Genomic DNA, 25,209 nt, shown 5'->3' on the forward strand with positions numbered 1-25,209 from the left:
GCCACTGGCACTTCAGAACTTTTAACTTTCAACAGGCATTTCTCACAGAAAACTCTTGGGTTCCTAACCCGGCCTCTGACATCAGCACCAGCAGCAGGACAAAATAACTAAGAAAACACATCCATTACAGCACTGGAGTTTTAATGTTGCTAATGGATGGGTCCATGTTTTGGTTCAAACCTGAAACAAGCACAGATTCAACACAGAGGCAACACTGGAAACTGACAGAGCTACCAGCTCACAGTTCAGTTAATTACTTGTATCTTCCACTGATATGCAACGATTGTGATTCATCTTAACAACATCACAATCATTTGATAACCGTCATTTCTATGTAGCTGGCAGTAAAATGCATATCCTACAGAAGTGGTTTCAACCTCCTCTCCCTGGTCTGGGGTTTGATATGTGACAACAGCAGGTTCAAACATTTCCCAGAGCTGTAAGGAAAAAAATCTGAAGTATAAAATTTCTCTCAATATCAAAATAACCCTACATGACCATTAATAAAAAAAATTGTATAAGAAAGATATCTATGTAAAAGCAGTTATGCTAGTGTCTGCAGAGCTGGCTGGTGGTGTTGGGGAGGGGGTAGCTGAAGAGGGAGAAGTCCAGGATGTACTTGGGCAAGAGTTCGGTCAGCAGCCGTTGGGGCAGGCTGCACAGATAGTACTGCAGTGTTTGAGGGGTCACTGGCTTGTACCAGGTCTGTCTCTCAGGGAACTGGACGTGAGGCGGGGCCTGGACTCGCTGCAGGACGTAGCTGGCATCGGTCTGCAGGCGCTCATAGGAGCCGATGAAGTCGTAGGACACGGCGCAGGGCTGGCACAGGTTGTAGATGGGCATCCAGTGCTCATTCATGCGCTCCACATCCTCATCCAGTAGGTAGCGCACAAACTCTGCAAATGTCACGTCATCCCCCGCAGACTTCCCTGGGTTCTTCCGGTACCGCTTCACAATCTCCATGCCGTACTTCTTCTGGTATGCCTCGATCTCACCAAACTTGTTCCTGTAGGCAGAGAGCAGGCGCTCCATGGGGTCTCGGACGAACAGGAACTTGAAGTAGTGCTTGAGGCGGAGTCGGATCTCCTCAGGCTTCAGGTCGGACAGGAAAAGCAGGTCACTCTTGTGGTCCATTTTGATTTTCACGTTGACGCTCTCCAGCGCGCCGCTCAGGACCTTCAGCACGCGCTTCCAGTTGGAGCAGGCCACCTTGGGCACGTAGCAGTACAGGAACTTGTGCTCGTCGTTGACCAGGATATGCTGCAGCACAGTCTTCCTCTGCAGCGGGTTGAGGGACCACACGCTGTGCGGCATGTTCTTCTGACCGCACACAGTCGAGATGGTGCGGTTACGGATGTCCTGAAGAATCTAGGCAGGAACACAGAGGAAGAGAGACTTTCAAATGAAGAAGGGGAACACCTACATATGCTGCGCTCACTCCTTACTTCAATGATTCGTCAACACAGCTATAAAGAGCTGATTAATTTGTGTCGAATAATCTAAAAAGAGGAGGTTTCAACACCAAACACCTATTAGGATCTACATTGTATTTATCTAATTATCCACAGGAACTGTCCCAGGGCAAAGTGTCACTACCATACCAAGGCAGATGACACCAAATCGTCGACAGGAACTGGCAAAGCGTCACCACCATATCGGGACAGATAACACCAAATTGTCTAGGGGAACTGTCCTAGAACAAAGGGTCATCAACACATCAATGCCTGTAGTCCACTGCCTCTGTCTAAACCCAATCAACAACTGTTAAGGTGTGGCTTAAATATCCTAGGTATTTCTGTGAGCACTCATCTGAGCCTAGGCAGTGTCGGGGAAGTGAGAGTTTAATAAAAATTAAATGGTCTGAACCTAGCGGTCTTAGAAATTAATGCCCTTGTTTATCATCCAGCACTCTGAATACCAAACACAAATGACGCCAATTACTAAAACTCCTCACTTAAACAACGTAAAATAATTAAGAAAAATTGATTTCATTTAATAATTAATATTAAAGATATTAATTATCAATTAAATCACCAAATTCGTTGATAGGAAATGAGCAGTCTGGTGGATCAGCCTTTGCCAGAAATATATATTCACAACTGGAATAAATTAAAAAGGTTTATTGAGCAGTTACACTTAGACAAAGACAAAATTCAGAGTCTGGGCTACAGGCCTAGTCCACTACCTTAACAGACATTAAATTACATAAAGACATTAACAAACCAAGAACATGGATGGATCACGGAATGGATGAATGAATGCGTGAAGAGAAAATAACCCAAGTCAATTGTTTACCTCTCCCAAGGAAGAACACAGGAACCACTCACAATAGCAGCAAAACTCCAAAAGGAAAAATCCAAAAAGTTGCAGGAGAAACTGAGCAGATTGGATGGACCGCAAGCAAAAACTGAACCAAGCTGTGCAGACAAGAACTGAGCATACTGGATGACTGAGCAGTATGACTGAGCGTAAGGCTGAGCATCTATCTGAGCATTGAGGCCTGTTCTAGGCCTGACTTAAGAAGAAGCTCTCTCCACGTCCCTGACCCATGCATAATTAACTTTGTGGTGGGGGGGTGCCTGGAAGTTTCTTCAGGACTTAATTTTGTGCTTTCTATCCAAACATCTGGAAATACCAGATATATTTTTGAGATTGTCATTTTTGCATTCAGATCTTCATGAGCATCGCAATGACACCAAACATTAATAGGCATGGGTTGAGAGGAGAGAGTTGGCTGAGAGGAACTGGTAAAGTGGTGGTTTGCTGCTACACTGAGAAATACACGTTATCACACGATATTAGGTTTTCCAACATTTTACCCATGACATGAGGGTACAATTAACTGTGGGGTATAAAAGGGTAAGTGATCTGAACATGTAGATACACACAAAGAAGCACACACATCTACTGATTGTGCTCAGGACGAGGAGAAAAGTTGTGGTCCATCTGGATGGTACTGTTTTAAGAAGTAACTTTAAGATTGGCTGAAAAGACAGTGTTCTTTAAGATTAAATTAGAAGTATTTGGTACCTGAACCTCTTTCAGATTAAACCAAACATGACTGCAGCCACCGTTTAGCCAAGGATTCTACATCTGAGGGGCAGATTAATGCTTACCAATACACAAAGTGGGTGTACCCCGCTCTTCTTCCGCTTTTAGCTGGCAAAATCAAATGTGAATCCAAACAGGCAATCATTAGTTTGAGGTTTTAAGTATCTGACTGGGTTTTAGGTGACTTCTTGCAAACTTAAAGTGATGGCTGCTTATTTTAAGTAGGTATGTGACCTGAGGTCACTGATTTAGGGGTATTTATGGCGGTTTGCCCTCTTGCCTGCTATATGTGTATATTTGTTGACTTATCTGTCCTTGGTCTGGTCCTGAGTCAGGAAAGGAATCATAAAAACCCAGACCAGGGCAAAGAACCATAAAATGCATGGTACTCTCCCGACAGCAGCCTTAGTTCGGGTGCTGTTTGCATGCGTAACTTTGGCTCCTGGGGAATTAACCTTGTCTCTGCCAGACCGGTCTCATTCATCCGACTGTCTGGTCCACAAACCAGAATCTAACACATCTCAGGACTCACTGTCATTTTCAAAAATTGTTATTCAGAATTGGGACCTATTTTGGTTCTAGTAATAAAGGGGCACAATGAATCCAAAATCAACAGCCAAAAGCCCATTCTAAGTCTCTAAAGCCCATAATTACACAATATAATTTCTCTATGCCTCACAAGTAGCATGGAGCTGTAGTCTATTCCTCAAATTATTTCCTATTTGTAATGGTTATGCTTTCCTGTCAAGAGAATTTTATTTAACTCGTCAGCAGTGTTTTTATGCCCCTAAATGTGCACGTTGAAGTGATTTTGCAAAAATGTTTCCATCCTGTTACACTGAGCTCATTCCTCTCACTTTCACGTCTCACACTACACACTACACACCTGTAAAACTACAGACCTCCCACACACACCATTAAAACTAACTTTCACAGACCATATACAGTGACGTCTTACACACACCATTAACACTTACCTACACAAACAATAAGCACTTACATCTCTTGCTGGTGTCCTTAGTAGTAACAGTGCACACAATCCACACCTTACGCTTGCATCAATCACACTTATCAGCACGTTTCTTGCACCATCAATATCCATGAAAACCTGCACGATGAACATTCATGTTCCCTCCCTCCCTCCCTCTCTCTCTCTCTCTCTCTCACACACACACACACACACACCCCTTAAGACAAACACCGCCGTAAGAAACAGCTGCGACGCTCTTTTGTATCTGACGGTAAACTCCTGAGCCAGGCTGGCTAACCTGAAGCAGGAATCCAGGCTGTATGTTTTTGCACTCGGTCATTTCGTGATCGTGCAAGATGAAACATCTCCCCCGGAGTATCTTGTTTCACAGAGACCGCAACGCATCTCCGGAGGGCTCATTAGCCCCCGGATACCAGTGAAATAAGATCAGGAATGCAGCCAGGCATCTTACACGATTCCCGCAGACGAAGCAGGAGTTTAGCGATAAATTAGGATCCTCATCACCACCGCGATCACGCAGACCTTGCAGTCGCAGATCGGGCTAACCGTTAGCGCCTACCTGAGACTCCGTGTCCACGGTGGGGCTATGATGTCTAGCCGGTCGGAGGTAGTCCGCTTTCTTGCCGTTTCCTCTGGGTGGAGGGGTGTCCACGCTGTTCAGCAGCCCCTTCTCGATCATCAGCAACAGGCCTCCGGACGCCACGATCACCGCGAACGTCAGCACCGAGGGCAAGACTGCGGAGCTGCGTCGCAGCTTCACCGGCGACCGCAGGTTTAGGACCGACCGCTTCAGCGCAACGTCCTGCTTTCGCGGCGCCATAATCCACGCACAGCCGAGGTCCACAAAGCAGTTCGTTTGTTTTTAAGGGAAACAAACAGGCTGAACTAATACGGACCCATAACTTCTTCTGTCACCCCAACTTCTGCCGAGTTCCTCTCGCCAGATTGCGTGTCTATTTACAGTGAGGAATTCTGGGAGTTGTAGTCTGTTCAGCATCCCTGAGGGCAGGAGGGGTGGCATGGTCCTCACTTTCCGCTGTGCGTGGGTGCGTTTGCTGTATGTAGACCAATGAGTCTTTAATTGGGTCATTACTGTAAATTTATTGATCATGTTCATATTTTGTAAAAACATGCGTTTTCCAAAATGTATAATAGTAATAATGTGTTTTAGAAAGTGGTTTATTATGTGAATTTAATGTCCCCACAGGACAAACAGCGAATTGCTGCACGCCGCACAATGGCTGGCACAGACCCCAGCAGAATCCCACGCCTGAGAAACGGCTCCGGTGTAGAGAATTAGCTGCATGAATAAACGATTTACCGCGTCCGGAGTCCGTGTGAGTCTGTTCCCCCTCCTCCAAACAATCGCTCTCTGTTCGCATTACATTTCCAGAATAGTGATCATTCTCCACGTGACGTGCTGCAGTTGCTTCATCAAGACGGAGCTGCATATTTTATTGATTGATGTGTATAAATAAGAGCATTGATTATTCAGCGAAACACCCCTCACTCAATTCCATGAATACCACTATTCTGCCAGGCAGGACAGTTGCCTAATTTTGACAAAAAAAAATAATAAAACTATGTGTATTAGCACGCATTATGATCTGCCATTAATTTAAAAAGTGTCCTCACCGCAAAAATAATGTCAACAACAAACCCCACGCGAGAGGGCGAACGGGATGAAACCGTTGCAGTGAAAGGCACGGGCGGCTCGGGCGGCACGCGCCAGCTCCGCCACACCCTCCCGGCTCACGTGCGGCTGTGCGGGACGCGGCTCCGCTCCGCAGCCGATCCCACCGTGGCTCCGTCCTGCGTGAGCACCCGCAAAGCATCAGCAGCGCAAAGGGGTCGGAGCAGCCGTGTGCAGGATCGCCGCGGACACGCACAGCCGTTCCGAGCACAAAGGCGCGCGGAGACGGCGAGCCGACGGGGAGAGACGCGCTTTGAGCGGTAGGATAGCATATCTGATAAGTTATATTGTTTTTTTTTTTTCTATGCCGGTCGCGGATGGTTTGTTTGTGATGGTGACCTTGTCGGGTTTCTTATTTTAACCACTGAGAAAAAGAGTCCGTCCTTAGATGTGCGGTCTACGAAAGGGAAGCCAGTGCAGGAGAGGGATACATCTGCACACAGATTTCAGTGCGTTATTTCAGTTTTGCTGCCTAGAGGATGGTTGTGATGTGTTTACATCATCGTACGTCTGTTTCTATTGTCTATGAATCGGCCTTCGGTACACACCTGTGCCTGGACGAGACTCGTCTGTCTGTTCCTCTTCCCGACATATTTACGAAATCAGCACAGTAGATGCTTGTCAACGGATTGTTTTGCGGCCGTTTTTTTTTTTTTTTTACCTTAATTTGGCGCCGCAGTCTATTGTGACAGTGAAATATTGAATGGCAACCGGAGTCGTCATTGTGTTTCATATGCAGGAGCCTCAAGTAGCCCATGTCTATTCTTTCACGAAGCCCGCATGCTCCTCAATGTCCTCGCTTTGAGCTGCACTTCAAAGGAATGGCATCTTAACTATAACCATATAGCGCTCACGATACGCAAATTCAGTGTCTGCTTGAGGTCGATTTATGTGGCGTGTCGGGAAAGCTGTCTAAAAAGATAGATGGTGGTGGTTAATAGTTTCTGTTAGAAGGGGTGTTTTTTTGTGTCGGATTCGTATCGTTTGTTCGAACATGAATTTGTCTATACGAATAAGGCACATGAATGGCGTATGTTCTCTTTTGACATTTTTTTTTTCGAATATTAACATGTAAAAAACGCAAATATAGCCGCTGCGCTTTGTTATTCTTCACCACATGTGACAACATTGGTACTGAAAACGGACGGTCAGTGATGACAGAGAGGTTGGTAGCTATCCGATTTGCCGTTTCTGGCCTTGGATCTGTGAATGTGTTTAAGTGTGAGAATCGAGGCGGAAGGCAGAAGTACGGAACGCTCCCACGGGACTCCACTGCACAGCGCTGGCGTCTGGCCTAATATAAAAATGATCATGACATCCACAACTGACCAGACAGACAAACCAATAGATAAACAGATACACAAAGTGCACTGAGAAAAAAAGTGCTTTGACTGTACATGTCCCAATGATAGAGTATGAGACACACATTGTGTTTGTGTGTACGTATGTATTGTAAACAGATGCATATATACTGCCTTTGCAGGAGTTCATACTGGTCAGCAGTCAGGGAACTTCATGTTGAGCTCAGAGTCACCAGCAGCTACAGGCCAGGCCAGCAGCCCTCCCAAGCAGACAGTCATGCAGATCACAACCACAGTGATGTCCTGGAGGCACTTCAGCCAGGATTCACACAGTGTCACAGCCTCCAGATCACTGTCATCAAGGTCCAACAGTCAGGGTTTACTGATAGCTTCAGTTTCAGTCTCTGCTGACACTTATTAGTACTGTTCTAACTAAATATCAGATATATGCTGGTATTAATGCTATTTTTGATCTGTGCAGAGCCTCTGATCATAGCATCATGTTGCTAAATCACCTGTCTGCAGCCAGCAGTGATCTCCCTGTTATGGAACCTGAATTGCGAATCTACCTGTTGACGTTTGGTTTCCCCCAAGGGGGGCAGTTTTAGGTCCTGTTTAATCCACAGTCTTCATGGCTCACCAGGCAGTGCGATCAGTCAGCACTACATAGTCTTTTTAAACAGATAATATACATGGGACAAATATAAATTATTTTCAAAAGATTAGGGCATGGATAAAGTTTCCAGGAGTTAAATGATGGTGACTGATTTTTTGCATTACTGATGATTGACAGGTCATTCCTGTCACTGCATGTCTCCAGCATTGATGTCTCTGACCTCTGACCTCATGCGCAAGGTCTTTCCTCTCCCTGAGACAGATTTCTAGTCTAACATCTGCAGTGGACCCAACGGGCTCAAGTTTCTCCATGTCAGACTCAGACTGCTTCTGTAATTCGCTGTTTGTTGCCTCTGTGAAACACTTCCTCAAACGCCCTATTTCTGAAACCAGTGGGAGTCTGGTTTTCAGACAGAATATGCATGGCTGACCTCCACGCTTCCCGCCCTGCTATCTAGCAGTGCATTTCAGAAGGGGCCGTTTTGGGAAACACTGGGAAATTATTCTTCAACCCCTTAAAAGGTGATCAAGATAATCTCCTGAAGGAAGAGAAGATACAGGAAATAATGACCTGCTAAACACACAATTTTGGAAAATGCTATAACTAAACAAACAAATTGGATTGACCTCTTAATGGTGGCAGGGATACTCAGGTTCTGCGGTATTACTCTGTATCCCTCTTCCTGAGGGAGGGGAGGACATGCCATTCACTCACAGTTAAACCATTCATCCATTTGAGAGCTGGAATGATTGATGTCTCAGTGTTGCTGTCAGTGTTATTCCAGGGCTGTGAAATTCTCTCATCATAGGGTGATGTAATCAGATCACAAAACCATTTGGCCTGAACTTTCCATCAACTTTTTTTGGGAACTCAAAGACAGCGTTATATTTGTCACATGAAATGAACATTTAAAAAATATCATCAAGAGGAAATAAACAGAAAATGTACACATCTACAAAAGTGCCAATTAACTGAAGTTAAGCTGAAACCACATTATAAAACAAACAGGTGGCATGAGGACAGTTAGAGTGGTAGTGACATTTATTACAGTGCAGGGCTTTCCCTGTTCCTCTTACACCCCCCCCCCCCCCCCCCCCCCCCCCCCCCCCCCCCCCCCCACTGTGATGGTGTTAGTGTAAAGGTGCATCCGTGTAGATGATGTGTTAGTTGCAGTAATAATGAGCAGTTAGCCAGGCACTGAGGCTGTGTGCTCCAGTCTCTCCATGCCCTCAGTCACCATGTAAGTAGTAGAAGAGTCACTGCTACAGAGGAACACTTTCAACATTCATATTTCATGAAGCAGGAGATTAATATTTATAACTAAAAATACTGCACTGGTTGAAGTGCTTACTGAGGCTGATAGCCACCTACCTGGTCCCATGTTGCAACGTCTGAGTTTAACAGAATGTATCCACACATCTGAGCTCTATACAGAATGTGTTGATAAAGTCGCTATAGAATATAGGTTGCTACAGAGTGTGTCAGCAGTGAAGCTGATGTATCTGTACTGCAGAGGATGTGGAAATGACCTCTTCTTTATTCCATTAGCTGTGTCAGGGTAGACGTTCCTTTTATAGTTTCATTCATTCAGATGTCTGCGATGGCACACCTGTCATTTTTATTTAAACTTTTATTTAAAAGGACATCGTACTCTGTGTGAAAGACTGAAGTCATCACCGATACTCACTGCCCATGAACAGTATTCACACAACAGTTTATCATTGATACAAACACTGCACCCTGAAGTCCTTCAGCCTATTTCAAATTCAGTGTCTTTCTTAAAGGCCAAATGTAAAGTAAAATCGTGATCATTGAAATATAACCCTCTGCTTCTTTCCAGTACTGCTTATCAATTCAAAGGCATCACTGAAAATGTTCAGTCCTTGATGTCATACTGCAGGTGACAAAGCTGGAACACTGGATGATTAAATATGATAAAATAAAATAATTCAGCGATGTGCAGAAACTGCAGTGCAGGTGAGGAGGAGGAGGAGACAGGGATGAGGAAGGGTCCCCTGCAGAAAGGGAGGGGGCAGGAGAACCACATCAGTTCCCCTCCATCTCATCCTTTGGGCTGGATATATATCCAGGGTGTTGATGCTTCTGCGCCCAGCTGTTGCCTGCATGAATGTGCACAGCACAGCAGGCAGTCAGAGTGACACACATGCAGAGAGGAGCGGTGGGCACTAAGACGGGAGCGGACAGCATTGAGAGAGGTGCGGTCAGCGTTGAGAAAGGAGCGGTGGGGGCTGAGAGAGGAGCGATGGGCGCTGAGAGAGGTGCGGTCAGCGTTGAGACAGGAGTGGTGGGAGCTGAGAGAGGAGCAGTGGGCACTAAGACGGGAGCGGTCAGTGTTGAGACAGGAGTGGTCGGTGCTGAGGGGGGAGCGGTCAGCGTTGAGAGAGGTGCGGTCAGCGTTGAGAGAGGCGCGGTGGGGGCTGAGAGGGGAGCGGTTGGCACTGAGACGGGAGTGGTCAGCGTTGAGAGAGGTGCAGTCAGCGTTTAGAGAGGAGCGGTGGGCGCTGAGAGAGGTGCGGTCAGCGTTGAGAGAGGAGCGGTGGGGGCTGAGAGAGGTGCGGTCAGCGTTGAGAGAGGAGCGATGGGGGCTGAGAGAGGAGCGGTGGGCGCTGAGAGAGGTGCGGTCAGCGTTGAGACAGGAGTGGTGGGAGCTGAGAGAGGAGCAGTGGGCACTAAGACGGGAGCGGTCAGTGTTGAGACAGGAGTGGTCGGTGCTGAGGGGGGAGCGGTCAGCGTTGAGAGAGGTGCGGTCAGCGTTGAGAGAGGCGCGGTGGGGGCTGAGAGGGGAGCGGTTGGCACTGAGACAGGAGTGAGACACACATTTAGCAGAGCTAAAGTGAGTAGCTCATGTGAGCCCTGCGTAAAGCCTGTAGGGTAGCGGGTAACAGGTAGCCGAGCAGTTACAGCAGTTACGTCACTCCCTAAGACTTAGTTAGCTAGCGTTGTTTCCAATAAAGCTGGGGGCAACTTGCTTTTAGCTCAACTGGTGGCAACGCTGGCCGTCGGGTTTAGCTGTAAGCAGCGGGAACCTTGGTTCAAAACTCGCTCGCTCACTGACCCATCTAGTAAAAAGACACAACGCAGACTACGGGCCATATGTATCAATCTTTGTGTACAACTTGCCGTAGGACCATGCGTACGCACAATCTCACGATTTGTGTACGGAGGTTTTTCGTCAGAGTTATGAAACACCACGTACGCCTGATTGTCTTCATAAATCGTGAGATGATGTGCACATGAACGCTCTTAACGTCCACTCCCACAATTGTTCTTATATGGACCGAGACACGCCTTTAATTCGTCGAATTAGCATATTAAAGATCCCAGGTAAATCTGAGTGAAATGCAGACTGATGCTGAGGATCAATGGCAGGACGTAAGAAAAGAAATTATTCGGACATGGAGATAGAGGTGATGGTTGATGAGGTGGAGTGGAGAAAAAATGTCCTTTTCGGAGGCCAGACTACTGGCATTTCAAATCGACGGAAAAAAAGAGGAGTGGCTCAAAGTGGTGCCTGCTATGAATGCAGTTTCACCAGAGGTGCGGTGGAGGAGAAGAAAAAAAGTGGTCGGATTTTAAACCGGAGTGTTCTCGCACTCTAGGGAATCGGAGCACTCGGAACGTAGATCTACAAGACGCAAAATAATAGAATTCTAACGATTCTAACCACTGAGAGATGACTGCTAAAATCAACAAAATAATAACCAACAGTGTCAGGGTCATAAAGTAAAAAAAAGATAATCAGATCGTTTTGTCTGTCTTTCTGCTTATGCCATGCAGCGCTCTCGCTCGCTCTCTCTCTCGTTGACCGAAACTGTACTTCCCTGTGTCGTTTCCAACGAGTATTCCAACGTTTAATAACGTTTAACCGCTGCTGTGAAATAAATGTATTATTTGATTTTGAAACAGTAGTCTTGTGTTGTTGTTATTTAGCCTTTCAGGGGCTGAATGTGGACAAAAGAAACTCAATTTGTAGACAAAAGTAATTCTGTCCGTCAGTTACAGAAGACATTCCGTCCACGAAAGCAAAGGCTGCTGGAACTGTCATAGACATCAATGTTTTGCTTTCGCAGACAGAATGCCTTTTGTGATACAAAACGCATAAATTCATTACGAAACCATGTAACACAGTAACACGTGAAACCACGAAAAACACAAACGCGTTAGCATTGTGTCCACGAAATGGATGCATACGAAAGTTCAAGCAGCCTTTGCTTTCGTGGACGGAATGCCTTCTGTAACTGCGGAGTCACGGAATATATTGTGCTAAATCCCTTTCGTGCACATCATACTTTCAGTAATATAGCAAATCAGTGAAGTGGACAAGATGAACATTCGATGGCATGGAATGATGATGGTATAGCGCATTCTGCATTTCGTGCCACAAAAGCGTAAATGCTGGCCTAGGACATCTGTTACGTGGACAGAATTACTTTTGCCTACAAAATGAGTTTCTTTTATCCACATAGTGTGAAGTGCATTCCACCTTTTGTACACAAAATGATAAGCACAACGGTCAGTTCAGTGCACAAAAGGAATTATCAGTTTTGTTTTCTGTGCACGAAAGTATGTGCTCTCTTCAATATTTTGTAGACGCAATGCTAACGCGTTTGTGTTTTTCGTGGACAAAAGGCGTTACGGTGTTACATGGTTTCGTAATGAATGTATGCGTTTCGTAGCACAGAAGGCATTTTGTCCACGAAAAAGGTCTGTCACATTTGACGTCCCATACCGCCCATACCATTTGCATTCTGAAACGCCCCCAACTAACCATATATGGTATGAACGATCCCTTTAAAAACACATGGGTTTTGTTTATTCCCTCATAATAATGGCAAAGCGAACCAAAAAGAGAAACTTTTCAGAAACAGAAATTGAAGTACTTGTCGGAGAAGTGGAAGCCAACCAAAAGGTATTGTTTAGTTCACTGAGCGCAGGTATAACTAACAAGAAAAAAAATTCAGCATGGGAGAGGGTCACAGATGCAGTTAATGGTGTCGGGTCTGAGAGGAGGACACCTTCAGAAATGAAGAAGAAATGGTTTGACTTCAAAATAATTGGCAAAAAACGCGTGGCCACATACAAGCGAGAAATTTCGACCACCGGTGGAGGAAAAGGCACGGCCGAGCTTTCGGCTTTGGACACGAGGATTGCCAGTATCATTGGCAAAGCAGCTCTTTCTGGCATCATAGAACATGGAGATGGATAATTGAACATCCAAAGTGATGGTAAAAAAACAAAGCCACTGTTTCCACACATTTATTTCAACATGTATCGCAACTTGAAATGATAAACCATGAAGTAGAAGTTTGCATTTAAAAAAAATTACAATGTTACAAACAATATTACCAACGATGTTTTCCATATTATTCAGAAAATTTGTCCGTTCCTGTGGTGGTGACGCAGGAGGAGCCACGGCCATCCGCACAGTCTTCTGTGCGTCGGGAGCCAAGGGTCTTGACAGACGCTGTCCTAAAAAATCAAGAGGATGCAACCAAGGCTATAAGTGAAATAAAAGAGCAACTGAACACTATTTCCAGTGTATTAATGGAAATCAATGAGTCACTGGAACAAATAGCGTCATGTGCATCCCAAATGGTTAAAAAAACTTAAGACTGGCAAATAATTGTGAGATCAGTCATTGTGCAAATATATATACACACACACTGAAGCCGGCTAATGGGCAGACTTGCCTAAAATCTTTGTATGATCCTAGCTCTCGTCTGAATGGCAATGGCATTAGGAGGTGCAAGGGGCACTGCGTCAGGCTCTTCGTCAGGCATGGGTGCGTCTGGTTTTGGGGGTTCCTGCAGGGGGACACCTCGTCTGATGGCCAGGTTATGGAGCACACAACACGCCATAGCAATATTGCATACTTTTTCAGGCTGATATTGGAATGTCCCCCCCCGTGCTAGACAGACACCACAGACAGCCATCAACCTTCCAGCAGACCTGTTGCGCGCTCAATTGCGCATCTAGTGCACGCATGGGCCCGGTTGTAATTTTGCTCCTGCGGGGTTCTCGGGTTGCCTAATGGGGTCATGAGCCATGGCTTCAGTGGATAGCCCTGATCACCTAAGGATGCAAGTTAGATGAGATACAGGACATGTTAATTTATCCCAGTAATAGTATTTGAAATGTGCTGCGCAACACTCACCAATAAGCCATCCATCTTCAACAGCTGCTCCCTGTAGACGAAGGCCCACAGAGCTGTTCTGCACAATGAATGAATCGTGCGTTCCTCCAGGCCACCGGGCAACCGCGTTTGACAGGGTCAGACGAGCATCACATATGAGCTGAACATTGATGGAATGATACCCCTTCCTGTTAACATAGTTAAATTCGTTCTGAGATGGTGCTTTTATCGCTATATGGGTGCAGTCTACTGCACCTATGACATTAGGAAATTCGGCGATGGCATAAAATCCCCGTTTAACTTCGGCTTGCTGCAGATTTGTGTAAGGGAACTCAATGTAGTTTGGGACCAGGGAAATTATTGCATTCAACACTGCAGGCAATATCTTGCTCATTGATGGCTGAGAAATGCCGGATCTGTCACCAACCTGACGCTGGAACGTGCCGGTAGCCAAAAATCCCTGGGTGGATAGAACTTGTATATGAACAGGGATGGATTTCGTGCGTTTGTTTCGCGCTCCAACATAGGTCCCAAATCACGGCATAAATTGAGCACTATTCCTCTTGGAAAGCGGTACCTGCTCAGAAGCCACTCTGTACTTTCTGCAAACAAGTCAGCATGCTCTCTGAAAACGCGCTCCCTGCGGACCGCACAGTGGGCTAAATCTTCTAATAATGCAAGATGAGCCATGTTACATTTTCAAATCCCTGACCCATGTGTGCTTTTATACCTTTTTGCATCAATTTGGTTACATGTCTGATTGTAATTATACAAATTAATTCATTTAGTAATTATCAATCAATTACAATACTAGACAGATGTTCACATCACACATTCACAATGGTTTCTACTTGCAGTTTTGCTATTCTACCACTGGGTGTTGTGCGTACGCATGGTCAGAGATGTGCGTATATGTACGCACATTCCTAAGCACAAGTTCATAAATTCCACACTTTGCGCAGGAATGATCGTACGAAACCATTATGCACAGATCTGTGCGTACGCACTGTTGATAAATGAGGGCCCTGGAGACCATGTGCAGAGGTACGCATGTTTTCCCGGGAAGTATCTTTTCATAAATACCGTTTGATGTGTAGAAAAGTGCTCAGCACGATTTTAGTGCGTACGCACTGTTGATACATGTGGTCCTACACGCTTTATACTAAGCTAATGTAATGTAAAACTTTAGAACACACTAGGACAAAGGAAAGGAGTCACAAACGTCTCCATCATACTGGGTGTTGCTGCCTCCATGCTGCCTTCCTGTCCTGCTCTGTGAGTGAGACTGCCTCCACACCTCCCTGCATCCTTTTTCTGCTCTGTGAGTGAGGCTACCTCCACACCTCCCTGCATCCTTTTTTTTCTCTGTGAGTGAGGCTACCTCCACACCTCCCTGCATCCTTTTCTGCTCTGTGAGTGAGACTGCCTCCACACCTCCCTGCATCCTTTTTCTGCTCTGTGAGTGAGGCTACCTCCACACCTCCCTGCATCCTTTTTCTACTCTGTGAGTGAGGCTACCTCCACACCTCCCTGCATCCTTTTCTGCTCTGTGAGTGAGACTGCCTCCACACCTTCCTGCATCCTTTTTCTACTCTGTGAGTGAGGCTACCTCCACACCTCCCTGCATCCTTTTTCTACTCTGTGAGTGAGGCTACCTCCACACCTCCCTGCATCCTTTTCTGCTCTGTGAGTGAGACTGCCTCCACACCTTCCTGCATCCTTTTTCTACTCTGTGAGTGAGGCTACCTCCACACCTCCCTGCATCCTTTTTCTACTCTGTGAGTGAGGCTACCTCCACACCTCCCTGCATCCTTTTTCTACTCTGTGAGTGAGGCTACCTCCACACCTTCCTGCATCCTTTTTCTACTCTGTGAGTGAGGCTACCTCCACACCTCCCTGCATCCTTTTCTACTCTGTGAGTGAGACTGCCTCCACACCTCCCTGCATCCTTTTTCTACTCTGTGAGTGAGGCTACCTCCACACCTCCCTGCATCCTTTTTCTGCTCTGAGTGGGGCTGCCTCCATACCTCCCTGCATCCTTTTTCTCAAGTTTCTAATAATAATCTCCTGACATGCTGGTGCAGCCTGGGGACATGCTGCTGTTTGATGTGTAATGTAGCACAGTCAGCCTGCTGTGTCCAACGCAGGCCCAATGCAGACCCAGCACAGGTCTAACCCAGCCCTAACACAGGCCCAACTCATGTCCAATGCAGGCCCAGAACATAATCAACACATACCCAACGTCGGCCCAATACATGCCCAGCACAGGCCCAACACATAACCAACACAGGACCAACACATAACCAGCGCATGCCAATGCAGGCCCAACACAGGCACAACACATAACCAACACACACCCAATGCAGGCCCAACACAGGCACAACACATAACCAACACACAGCCAGTGCAGGCCACTCAGTCAATACAGGCCCAACACATAACCAACACAGGCTCAACACAGAACAAACACATAATCAACGCAGGCCCAACACATAACCAGCGCATGCCCAACGCAGGCCCAACACACAGCCAACACAGGCCTAACACACAGCCAACACAGGCCTAACACATAACCAACACATAACCAGCGCATGCCAATGCAGGCCCAACGCATGCCCAAAACATAACTGACACACAGGCCCAATGCACAACCAACGCTCGCCTGACATATAACCAACACGTGCCCAGTCTGGATTCATGTACAGCCACCATTCTGACTGGGCCAAATTTACAGACTCAGCTGAGTAAGAATGCTGTAAAATAAGCATGCTCCTGTCTACCTCTGGGGTCCTAATACTGTACACACATACTCTACCAGAGGCTAGGGTTACAGGCATGTCTGTGTGTGTAAGACTGAGTGTGTGAGTGTGTGGGTACCCTTCCTAACACCAACAAAGGTCTTAACGCTGATACTAGCAATAATGATAAACATTGTTTTATTTAATAAATGCCTTTCTAAACCTGAAAATCAATACATGTACAGTAGGAAAGCAACAGAAATTCTAAATATAAAAAATCACAATAAATAAGACACAATTATACCTGAAAACAAACACAGAAGTACCCATAGAAAGACCAGGAAACAGGTAGGAAACAGGAAAATAAGCTGTAACTTAAAAGAGATAAAACCAGTTTTAGAATCTCACAACCATCTGTACTCCAAGAGGTGAGGAATCCCAAGTCTGACACTAAATACTCCAAACTAACCCTCAGCCAGCCAACATTAACAGCAACAATGGGGAACAGAGCAAAAGCAGCCCCCTATGTACTGACAGCTAGCAGGGTCTGTACACTGCCTGTCTATCACTGTTCTAAGAAAGGCATCCCTGTACTTCTGCCTCACTTTCTGTTCTTTAAACCACATTTTATCCCGGAAGCAGAGTGTACCGTTCCTGGGGGTACTGCAATACTAGGGCGATGTGTGGAATGGATGGACCAAGCCCCTATTCCATCTCCCTGTTCCAAAAATCAGTTTAATATATGGTCCCCAGATAGAGGACCATAAACTGATAAACTGATAAGAGAAGAGTTTTGCAATGTGTTGCAATCCGTAACATTCCCCACACAGACACTGTTAAAAACCACAATTACTGCTAAATTCTATATTAATGGACAAATATTGTAAACTACTGCCCTTTAAAATCTCTGAAAATATCCCAGGATGCAACAGTGTGGGAAATGAGCTAGAACATTCAACATGTTTTTACTTGGTGACACTTCAATCTTGCCACCCTCTGACAACACTTTAATTCAAAAGAGTTGTGAGAGATGCTTGCAGCCTTGTAGGAAGACAATCTGTGCATTCTCTGCCAAGCAGATGCCAGTATTTGTAAATTGGAGTGTGTGTACTGATCAGAGTCCACTTTCTGTTAAGTATGTGGGAAACTCAAGTAAAAGTGAATTATTTCACTACAGTGGGCATCTGGTGATATCATGCAGCCTTCCATCTGCCAGAGGGCACAGTCTAGTCATCAATAACACATCTAAATAACAAAAATACAATTTCACTACTGTAAAGCAGTTTCTTGGTTTCTTTGTATGGTGCAAACTCTTATTATCTGAAAAATATCATTGCACGTATTTTCAGAGATTTATGTTTCTTTGCAAAATCAAATTACACTGGTCTGTTTCAGTAGGCTATCTCAGCATGAAGAGCTGTATGTCAACCTGCTGCTCTCCTGCGCTCTGCGGTCGCAGTCCTGCACAGGCACGCAGCGCATCATGGTGCGCTGCCGAGAACTACAGCCTCAGAGTAGGCTAACGGACGGGGAGAGATTCAGATTTGAAGGATCAACAGTGACGCGATTATAGGTGAAATTCTGCACTTAAACTGTGAAGTTAGCGACACCTAGTGGTGTGGTGGAGTTTTATATCACACGCACACACACACACACACACACACACACACACACAAAACTCATTTTTATTGTTATACTGCAGAGGATCAGTCAGGATCAGCACTTTTGTTTTGGGAACACTACAAATGGCTATTACACCACTTACCTGAATATTTGTGTTTAAAGTTTCAGGGAACCATTTCAGACAAAATCGTACCCTCTCTTTGTGAGTTATACTGTATATCTCTACATAAGCCTAACACAAACATTATATTTCTGAACCTGTATTGATTAGATATGTGCCATCTTAAATGCAGTAATTACTGCTTCTTACAGGCATTACTGCCTTCTGATGGCAACAACAGTATCAACAACAGCGCAGGAGCAATTTAAAGGGAAAGGATGATAAATACGCCACTCAGTGATTTTAAAAGCTGGAACAGTTAGGCCTGGTGCTGCAGAGGTGATCTGGGTGTCCGGGGTTGTATGCCTTACTGCAGGTTATGGTACAGATGGGTTTTTGCATCACTTTGCTGACGCTTTAGCATGACAGCAGTAGCTTGCGCATTCCTGGTGTCACACGCACTCTCTGTTAGCGCATGAGGCTGTTGTATCTTTACATTGCGTCATTACATTATTTCATTTAGCAGATGATCTTACCCAGAGCGACTTCCGAATAAGCGCATCACTATGCTAAGAGTTATCGAGAAGTATCACAAGAGGTCAGCGAGATACTGTAGAGTTCTGCAGAGTAGGGAGACTGGCCTATAGCTGTTGACTAGTGAGGGGTTCAGAGTGGGTTTTTTAATTAGTGGGTGGACCCTTGCCTGCTTAAGGGACTCGGGGACAATGCCAGAGGTTAGTGATGAGTTAATTGCATGAGAGAGGTATGGAAGGATGATGGGTGCAATTTCACTCTCCGTGTGCACCGAGTGCATCGCGTGCAGAGAAGCTGTCATTCTTGGCTTTCCAAATTGAGGACTTCATTAGTTCTCATGTGAAAAGCATGCAAGCTATTTAAGATCTTCCTTTTTACTACATTATCTTCCAAGCACATATTTTAAGAGGGACATTATGAAGACTTGCCCTGTTATTATATGTGCAAATAGGCAGTGTGCTGGTGAAGCATCTCTAATACTATCTGCAGTGTCTCATCCTATCAGGAAATCTTATTTCCTTAGGTCCCCTCCTGAAGCTGTTAATTTATGTGCGTGTGTGCATGCATGCAACTCTGTGTGTGTTTTGGAACATGATAATAATGCCACTCAGACACATGGAATCAATGCTGTTATAGACCTGAGATAATCAATCCTTTCACACATACACACTTTATGCACGCATACATACAGTGGCACACGCACACTACACCGATGTACACAGTATAAACACACACACACACACACCCTATATACAGACATGTACTTACACTTGGATATTCACACACCATATACACACACACACGCATGCACGCACACACACACACACACACACAGTTATTCAGGAATGCTCTGGTATAATCAGCCTTTGTGTATCTGTCAGCCTGTTCATCAACAGTCACATTCTGTTCCTCCTGCTGCTTGGCTTGGAAACAAACATTACTTGTGTTACACTGTGATGCTGGCAGAGTGTATTACAGACCCCTCACCCCGCAAAACACCCCCCCCCCCCCACCCCCTCAACCAACAACCCAGCACTGAACACTGAACAGCAGCTAGGGTAAGCACTGCCAGGCCTCACAAGTAGTAATGACACATTTTAACACAGATATTTTCATCTCAGCTGCTTCTTTCTTAAGATAAATGGATGTTGATGCTTAAATGGTTTAACCTGAGTTTTGATGGGCAGAAGTGTCCTGCGATGACCCGTCAGGTCTGCCCGTCCTGCTGCTTGGTGCCTCTGTCTCTTTAAAACACGTTTTCCCTGCCAGCTGCATTGCGTCTGGGGTGCCGTGTAGCACAGTGGTTATGAAGGCAGATTGTTTTAATAAATTCATTGCATAAAGAAGACATTTACAGCATGACACAGTGAAAAGAAAGTAGACAGTGTTCAGTAAACAAACCAAACTGGTTAACAGAAATGACCAGTTTTGAGGTAAAATTTCAATTTTCACACACACACACTCACACACACACACACACACACACACACACACACACACACAAACACACACACACACACACACACACACACACACACACACACACACACACTCACACACACACACACACACCCACACGCATATTCATTGCACCTGCGCATAGTGCCACCTGACACTCCAGGTAATGCCCCAGTTCCCTGCTGACGACAGCGAGTCAGAGAAGCCCTCATACACACAGAGAAAGAACAACAACAAGGTAAGACTGCATTCTCACAGAGACGTTCCTGTAGGGAGAGGGTGGGCAGCGGCTTTGAGGCTGAGTGTACAGAGAAATCCAGCCAAACACAGTTAGGCTTTCTTTCTGAAAGTACGGCCATGTTGTTTACTACGGCTACCAGTGAGAAGGCTAAAAATAGCATCAGAAGCAAAATTATTAAAATATTTAAAAAAAACACTTTTCTGCTGAGTTCATCTTACATATGAGTTTAAATGGTTATAATGTGTGGTTTATGATATATGGAAGTTATGTCTGTAGTATAATCAATAACAGTAAAGCTAACACAGTCAATACACATACATCATCCATCATGATATTTTTATGCAGTCAGTGGGAAGGTGCCATTGTGTAATTCTGAATGTGGAATATGTGTGTTTCTAATGCTGCAGAGGCCACAACACTTTACTTCACATTTGTAGATGCAATACTGTGCTCATCATGTGACCCTGTGCATTTCACCACTCCTCTCTGTCTCTTCCATGCAGCTCTTTAAGGTGCTTACCCACACACACTTAGACACACACATACACACACAGAAGCACATGTATGCACATAAACACACACACACAGCCTGGTGTAGCTGCAGAGCTGGGCTGTGTGTGTGACTGGGGAGGAGGCTCTCTCTCTCTCTGTTTGGGGTGGGGAGCGGGAGTCAGGCTCAGGGGTGTCAGTTACAATGAGCTCCTGCTTGCAAGGTGTTCCCTTGTTCACAGAGCTCGGGCAATTGGTTTCCATGGGAGCCTAATGTGTGGAACTGTAGGTTACTGTGTCAGAGAGCAGGAGAACAGAGACATCCTGTGCTGTGAGGAGAGACTCTGTGCTGTGAGGAGACAATCTGTGCTATGAGAAGAGACTCTGTGCTATCAGGAGAGAGACTGCTGTGAGGGGAGGCACTGTGCTATGAGAAGAGACTCTATGCTATCAGGAGAGAGACTCTGCTGTGAGGGGAGGCACTGTGCTATGAGAAGAGACTCTGTGCTATCAGGAGAGAGACTCTGCTGTGAGGGGAGGCACTGTGCTGACTGTGCTGAGAGAGAGTCGGAGGAGCATTATACTTTAAGGTTTCATTTTTAAATACTGATTAGAGTTTTAAAATTACTCTTTTTGTGTAAAAGATGACTTCCTTTATGGTTGACTTTTCCTGGGTGATGTATGTTTGTTCCATAGGTCATGTTTGGTTGTATAAAATGGAAGAACTCAACCAAAAGCTCAGCAGGATGTGTGCATCTCCTCCAGGAATTAACACACCTCGTCTGCTTTAAGCCAGACATGAATGTTACAGTCCTCCATTTTACTCCAGACACAAATGTGAAACAATCCTCCATTTTATTCCTGAAATAAGTTTGTAAAGACCCTGCATTCTTCTCTCCTGGCTCTGCTTTGATCCCAGGGGTGATTAGTATTCTTATTTCTAAATTAGTTATGAAATGATTGAATATCAGGAAGTCTGTTGCTCTTCTGTGTTCCCTGGTTGCTGATGACCAGGCTCATGTGCAGCTGAACCGTGTCTGTGTTTTTCTGAGGGCAGCCCTGTTCCCCCCAGTTTAAGGCCTGTCCCGGAGGGATCAATGTTTCCTAAGGCTTGGCTGCGGTGGTGCGTGATTCTGTCGCACTGTGAGGCTGAAATAGGTAAAAGGTTAAAGGTCACCCTCATTCCTCTCTGCTGTCATTGCTTCACTGCAGCCTTGTTAGAGACACTCATTCGGCGGCCACACCCGGCCTGCTGCTGGTGATGGGTGCTGCTGCTCTGTTGGTCCCGGTACTGCTGCACTGCTGGGCTTGGTACCACCGTGCCCTCTGCAGCTCTACTAGGCTTGGTACTGCTCTCCTATCAGAACCAGGCTCTGCTCATTTTCCACTGATAGATGCACCTGAGGGCATTTCTGAGAGGGTCTGCAGACTGGCATCCAGCATTAATGCATTAATGCATTGATATTTACAGTGAAAGCATGACTTCCCTCTCAGTACTGTCCTAAGGACTCTGCTCACATGATAGAATATTCATGTAGAGGGAGTGGCTAAGCACTCATGGCTTGACTGTGGCATCCACTGTGTGTATGTGTGTGTGTGTGTGTGAGAGAGAGAGAGAGAGAGAGAGAGAGAGAGAGAGGCTGCAGCTGTGATGTGGCTCAGTGTGTTGGAGGTTGTGAATGAGTGACAAAAGGTAAAAGGATGAGGAAAAATGGTTTCAGTGTTTTACAGGCGGATACCCTTACAGAGTTTTATAGGATGCGGTGCAGTCGTATGTTATTTCAGTAAATTCCTTCATTCATGCAGTCATGCTCTAAATGAAATGTTATGGTAACAGATTGTTAGTGATAATTTCTCTCAGTTACAAGAACAGATGGCAGAACTTAGAAGAGACAGACAGGGGAAGCAGACACAGCAGAGGCAGATAGTGCTTTTAATTCCTGGTTTGGAATCGCCAGTCGGACACCTCTGCACTTTACACAGGAGCCCTGAAGTGAATACATTCCCCTACACTCTCACACCCAGAAAATGGTGCTGTTCCTTACACTGCAAGTCACACAGCGCACCGCAGTGAAGTGGGGGCCCATGGGAGGATAGGCACAACTGTCACATAGTACACTACAGTGAAGCGGGAGCTCGTCTGAGGATAGTTGTTATTCCACTGACATCACTGAGCAACCTGCAGGTGCCTGTAAAATCACAGAGCACATGAGAGCGGTAAGACCAGGAAACAGCAGCCCACCTACCCACCCCAGTCTCTGGCACATCAAAGCCAGGTTCATTACTGTCCCAGTCTTTGTTGGCAAAAGACATGGATGGTTTCAAATCCTTTTGTAGGACTCAGCCTGCATACAAAGCTGCTCATCTGTAACGTGGCCCTGGGGCAGAGATACAGCAGTAAGACTTTGCTCTCAGACTGTATTATTACACTATGTCATCAGACTGTGTGATTCCGCTGAGCTATTAGGCTGTTATTACACTGTGTTCTCAGATTGTGCAACCAGACTATGGTATTAGGCTGTGTTCACAGACTGTGTTAATATAGACTGTGTTCTCAGGTTGTGCTGTGAGACTGGTATCAGACTGTGTCCTTAGACTCTGCTCAGGTGGGTCTGAGGAAAGGTGCTCGCGGGCTCCGCTTCATTTCGACATTCGGGACAGTGTGTGAGAGTGTTCCTGTGCAGCGTGCTGTAATGGCGTCTGTTTCTGGGAGTTACACAGCCTAGCACACACACTGTGGAACAGCAGAACAACAAGCTCAGACTGCCCCTCTTTCCTGCAGACAAACCCTGCCATTACCATGGAAACAGACACCAAAGGGTGTGACGTTTGTACAGATTTGACAATACCCAAAACTCCAGGTAAATATATAACGCTTTGGACCTCAACTTAAAGAGACAGTCCTTTTTCACCTTTTTTAAAATAATATTAATCAATATTGCATTCATCTCGTTCCATAAATGAAATAAAGAAATTATTCATATAGACCCACCTCTTCTTTTAACTTTTAACACTGTCTCTTTAAGAACGGTGTGCTGTGCTGGTGAAATAATTTGGTAAGCATTTATAGTGAAATGTGTGATAGTTCTGCAGCTGGGCCTTGATTGGTGTGCAGTGCTGTGATTTCAGTTGTCCTTATCTGCTGTGGAGTGGATTTCCTCTGTTCTTTTACAGGTTTTCCTAAATGCTTACATCCCCTCACCAAACCCCGATTTCAGTCTGTTCATCTGTTCTGTCTCATGGGGAGCAGCCAGGATTCAACACACACACATACACACACACACACACACACACACACACACACACACTTATGCACACACACAGACGGAGCACAGGTATGTTTGTGTTCAGCATGTGGAGTCACTGCATGTGAAACACTTTCTAGTGTTGTTTTAGTTGAGGCCGTCATTGGGTTTTAATAGATAATACAGACTGGAAGCCATGGAAGAAATAATTGTATTTCACATTTGTTACAGCAGCTGGTTACAGCTGTTACACTGTGGTTTACACTGTGGTTTACACTGTGGTTTACGCTGTGGTTTATGCTGTGGTTTACACTGTGGTTTACGCTGTTGTTTGCAGTGTTGTTTACACTGTGGTTTACACTGTTGTTTACGCTGTGGTTTACACTGTGGTTTACGCTGTTGTTTGCAGTGTTGTTTACACTGTGGTTTACACTGTAGTTTACGCTGTGGTTTATGCTGTTGTTTACGCTGCGATTTACACTGTTGTTTATGCTGTGTTTACGTTGCACTGAATGCTGCTCCAGGGCTTTAATGTTGTCCTGAGCTGCAGCTCTCAGAGATACCTTGTTTTTACTGACTGTTGCACATCAACACTTTTCTCTGACATCTCCTCTCCTTGCTGGGCCTTTTTGTGGAGACAGAATAGATTCATATTCTCAGCCTGAGGCTTGCTATCATGAGTGAGTTACTGCCAAGGAAAGGCCAGACTCCAGGAAGCGCAGAAATGAAAAAAAAGGTCTCTCTGTAGTCTTTTATTTGTGGTGTAGGAAGAAGATCTCAACAACACCTCTGGTCCACCCAATTTCAGCTCCTTAATTCAGCAGAGTGGAAACAGAAGAGAGGATCCACTGTTTGCCTGTACAGTGTGCTGTGCTTTGCCCAATGCCAAATCTCTATTTCAGCAGGGCGGGGACAGTGTGCTGTGCTCTGCCCAATAGTAAATCTCTATTTCAGCAGGGCGGGGACAGTGTACTT

At 45.5% G+C, this 25,209-nt stretch overlaps 2 protein-coding genes and 1 pseudogene across 2 annotated transcripts in view; 1 reads left to right on the forward strand and 2 right to left on the reverse strand.

Moving 5' to 3' along the window:
- Window positions 1–138: 138 nt before the first annotated feature.
- chst14 (carbohydrate (N-acetylgalactosamine 4-0) sulfotransferase 14) lies at window positions 139–5,066 on the reverse strand. The gene is made up of 2 exons (XM_036522208.1): window positions 4,602–5,066; window positions 139–1,368 (listed from the first exon to the last, which is right to left on the reverse strand). The coding sequence occupies exons 1-2, from the start codon at window positions 4,860–4,862 to the stop codon at window positions 550–552; spliced, it is 1,080 nt and encodes a 359-aa protein (XP_036378101.1). The 5' UTR covers window positions 4,863–5,066; the 3' UTR covers window positions 139–549.
- Window positions 5,067–5,869: 803 nt separating this feature from the next.
- Window positions 5,870–25,209, forward strand: part of cracd (capping protein inhibiting regulator of actin dynamics) — a 31,800-nt gene continuing 12,460 nt past the window's right edge. The window contains exon 1 of the mRNA XM_036520805.1: window positions 5,870–5,995. The gene's annotated coding sequence lies outside the window, so the exon portion shown is untranslated. The remainder of the gene's footprint in view (window positions 5,996–25,209) is intronic.
- On the reverse strand, window positions 17,183–17,354 carry LOC118773857 (annotated as a pseudogene).

The sequence above is a fragment of the Megalops cyprinoides genome, chromosome 2, assembly GCF_013368585.1.
Source record: "Megalops cyprinoides isolate fMegCyp1 chromosome 2, fMegCyp1.pri, whole genome shotgun sequence".
Lineage (NCBI taxonomy): Eukaryota > Metazoa > Chordata > Actinopteri > Elopiformes > Megalopidae > Megalops > Megalops cyprinoides.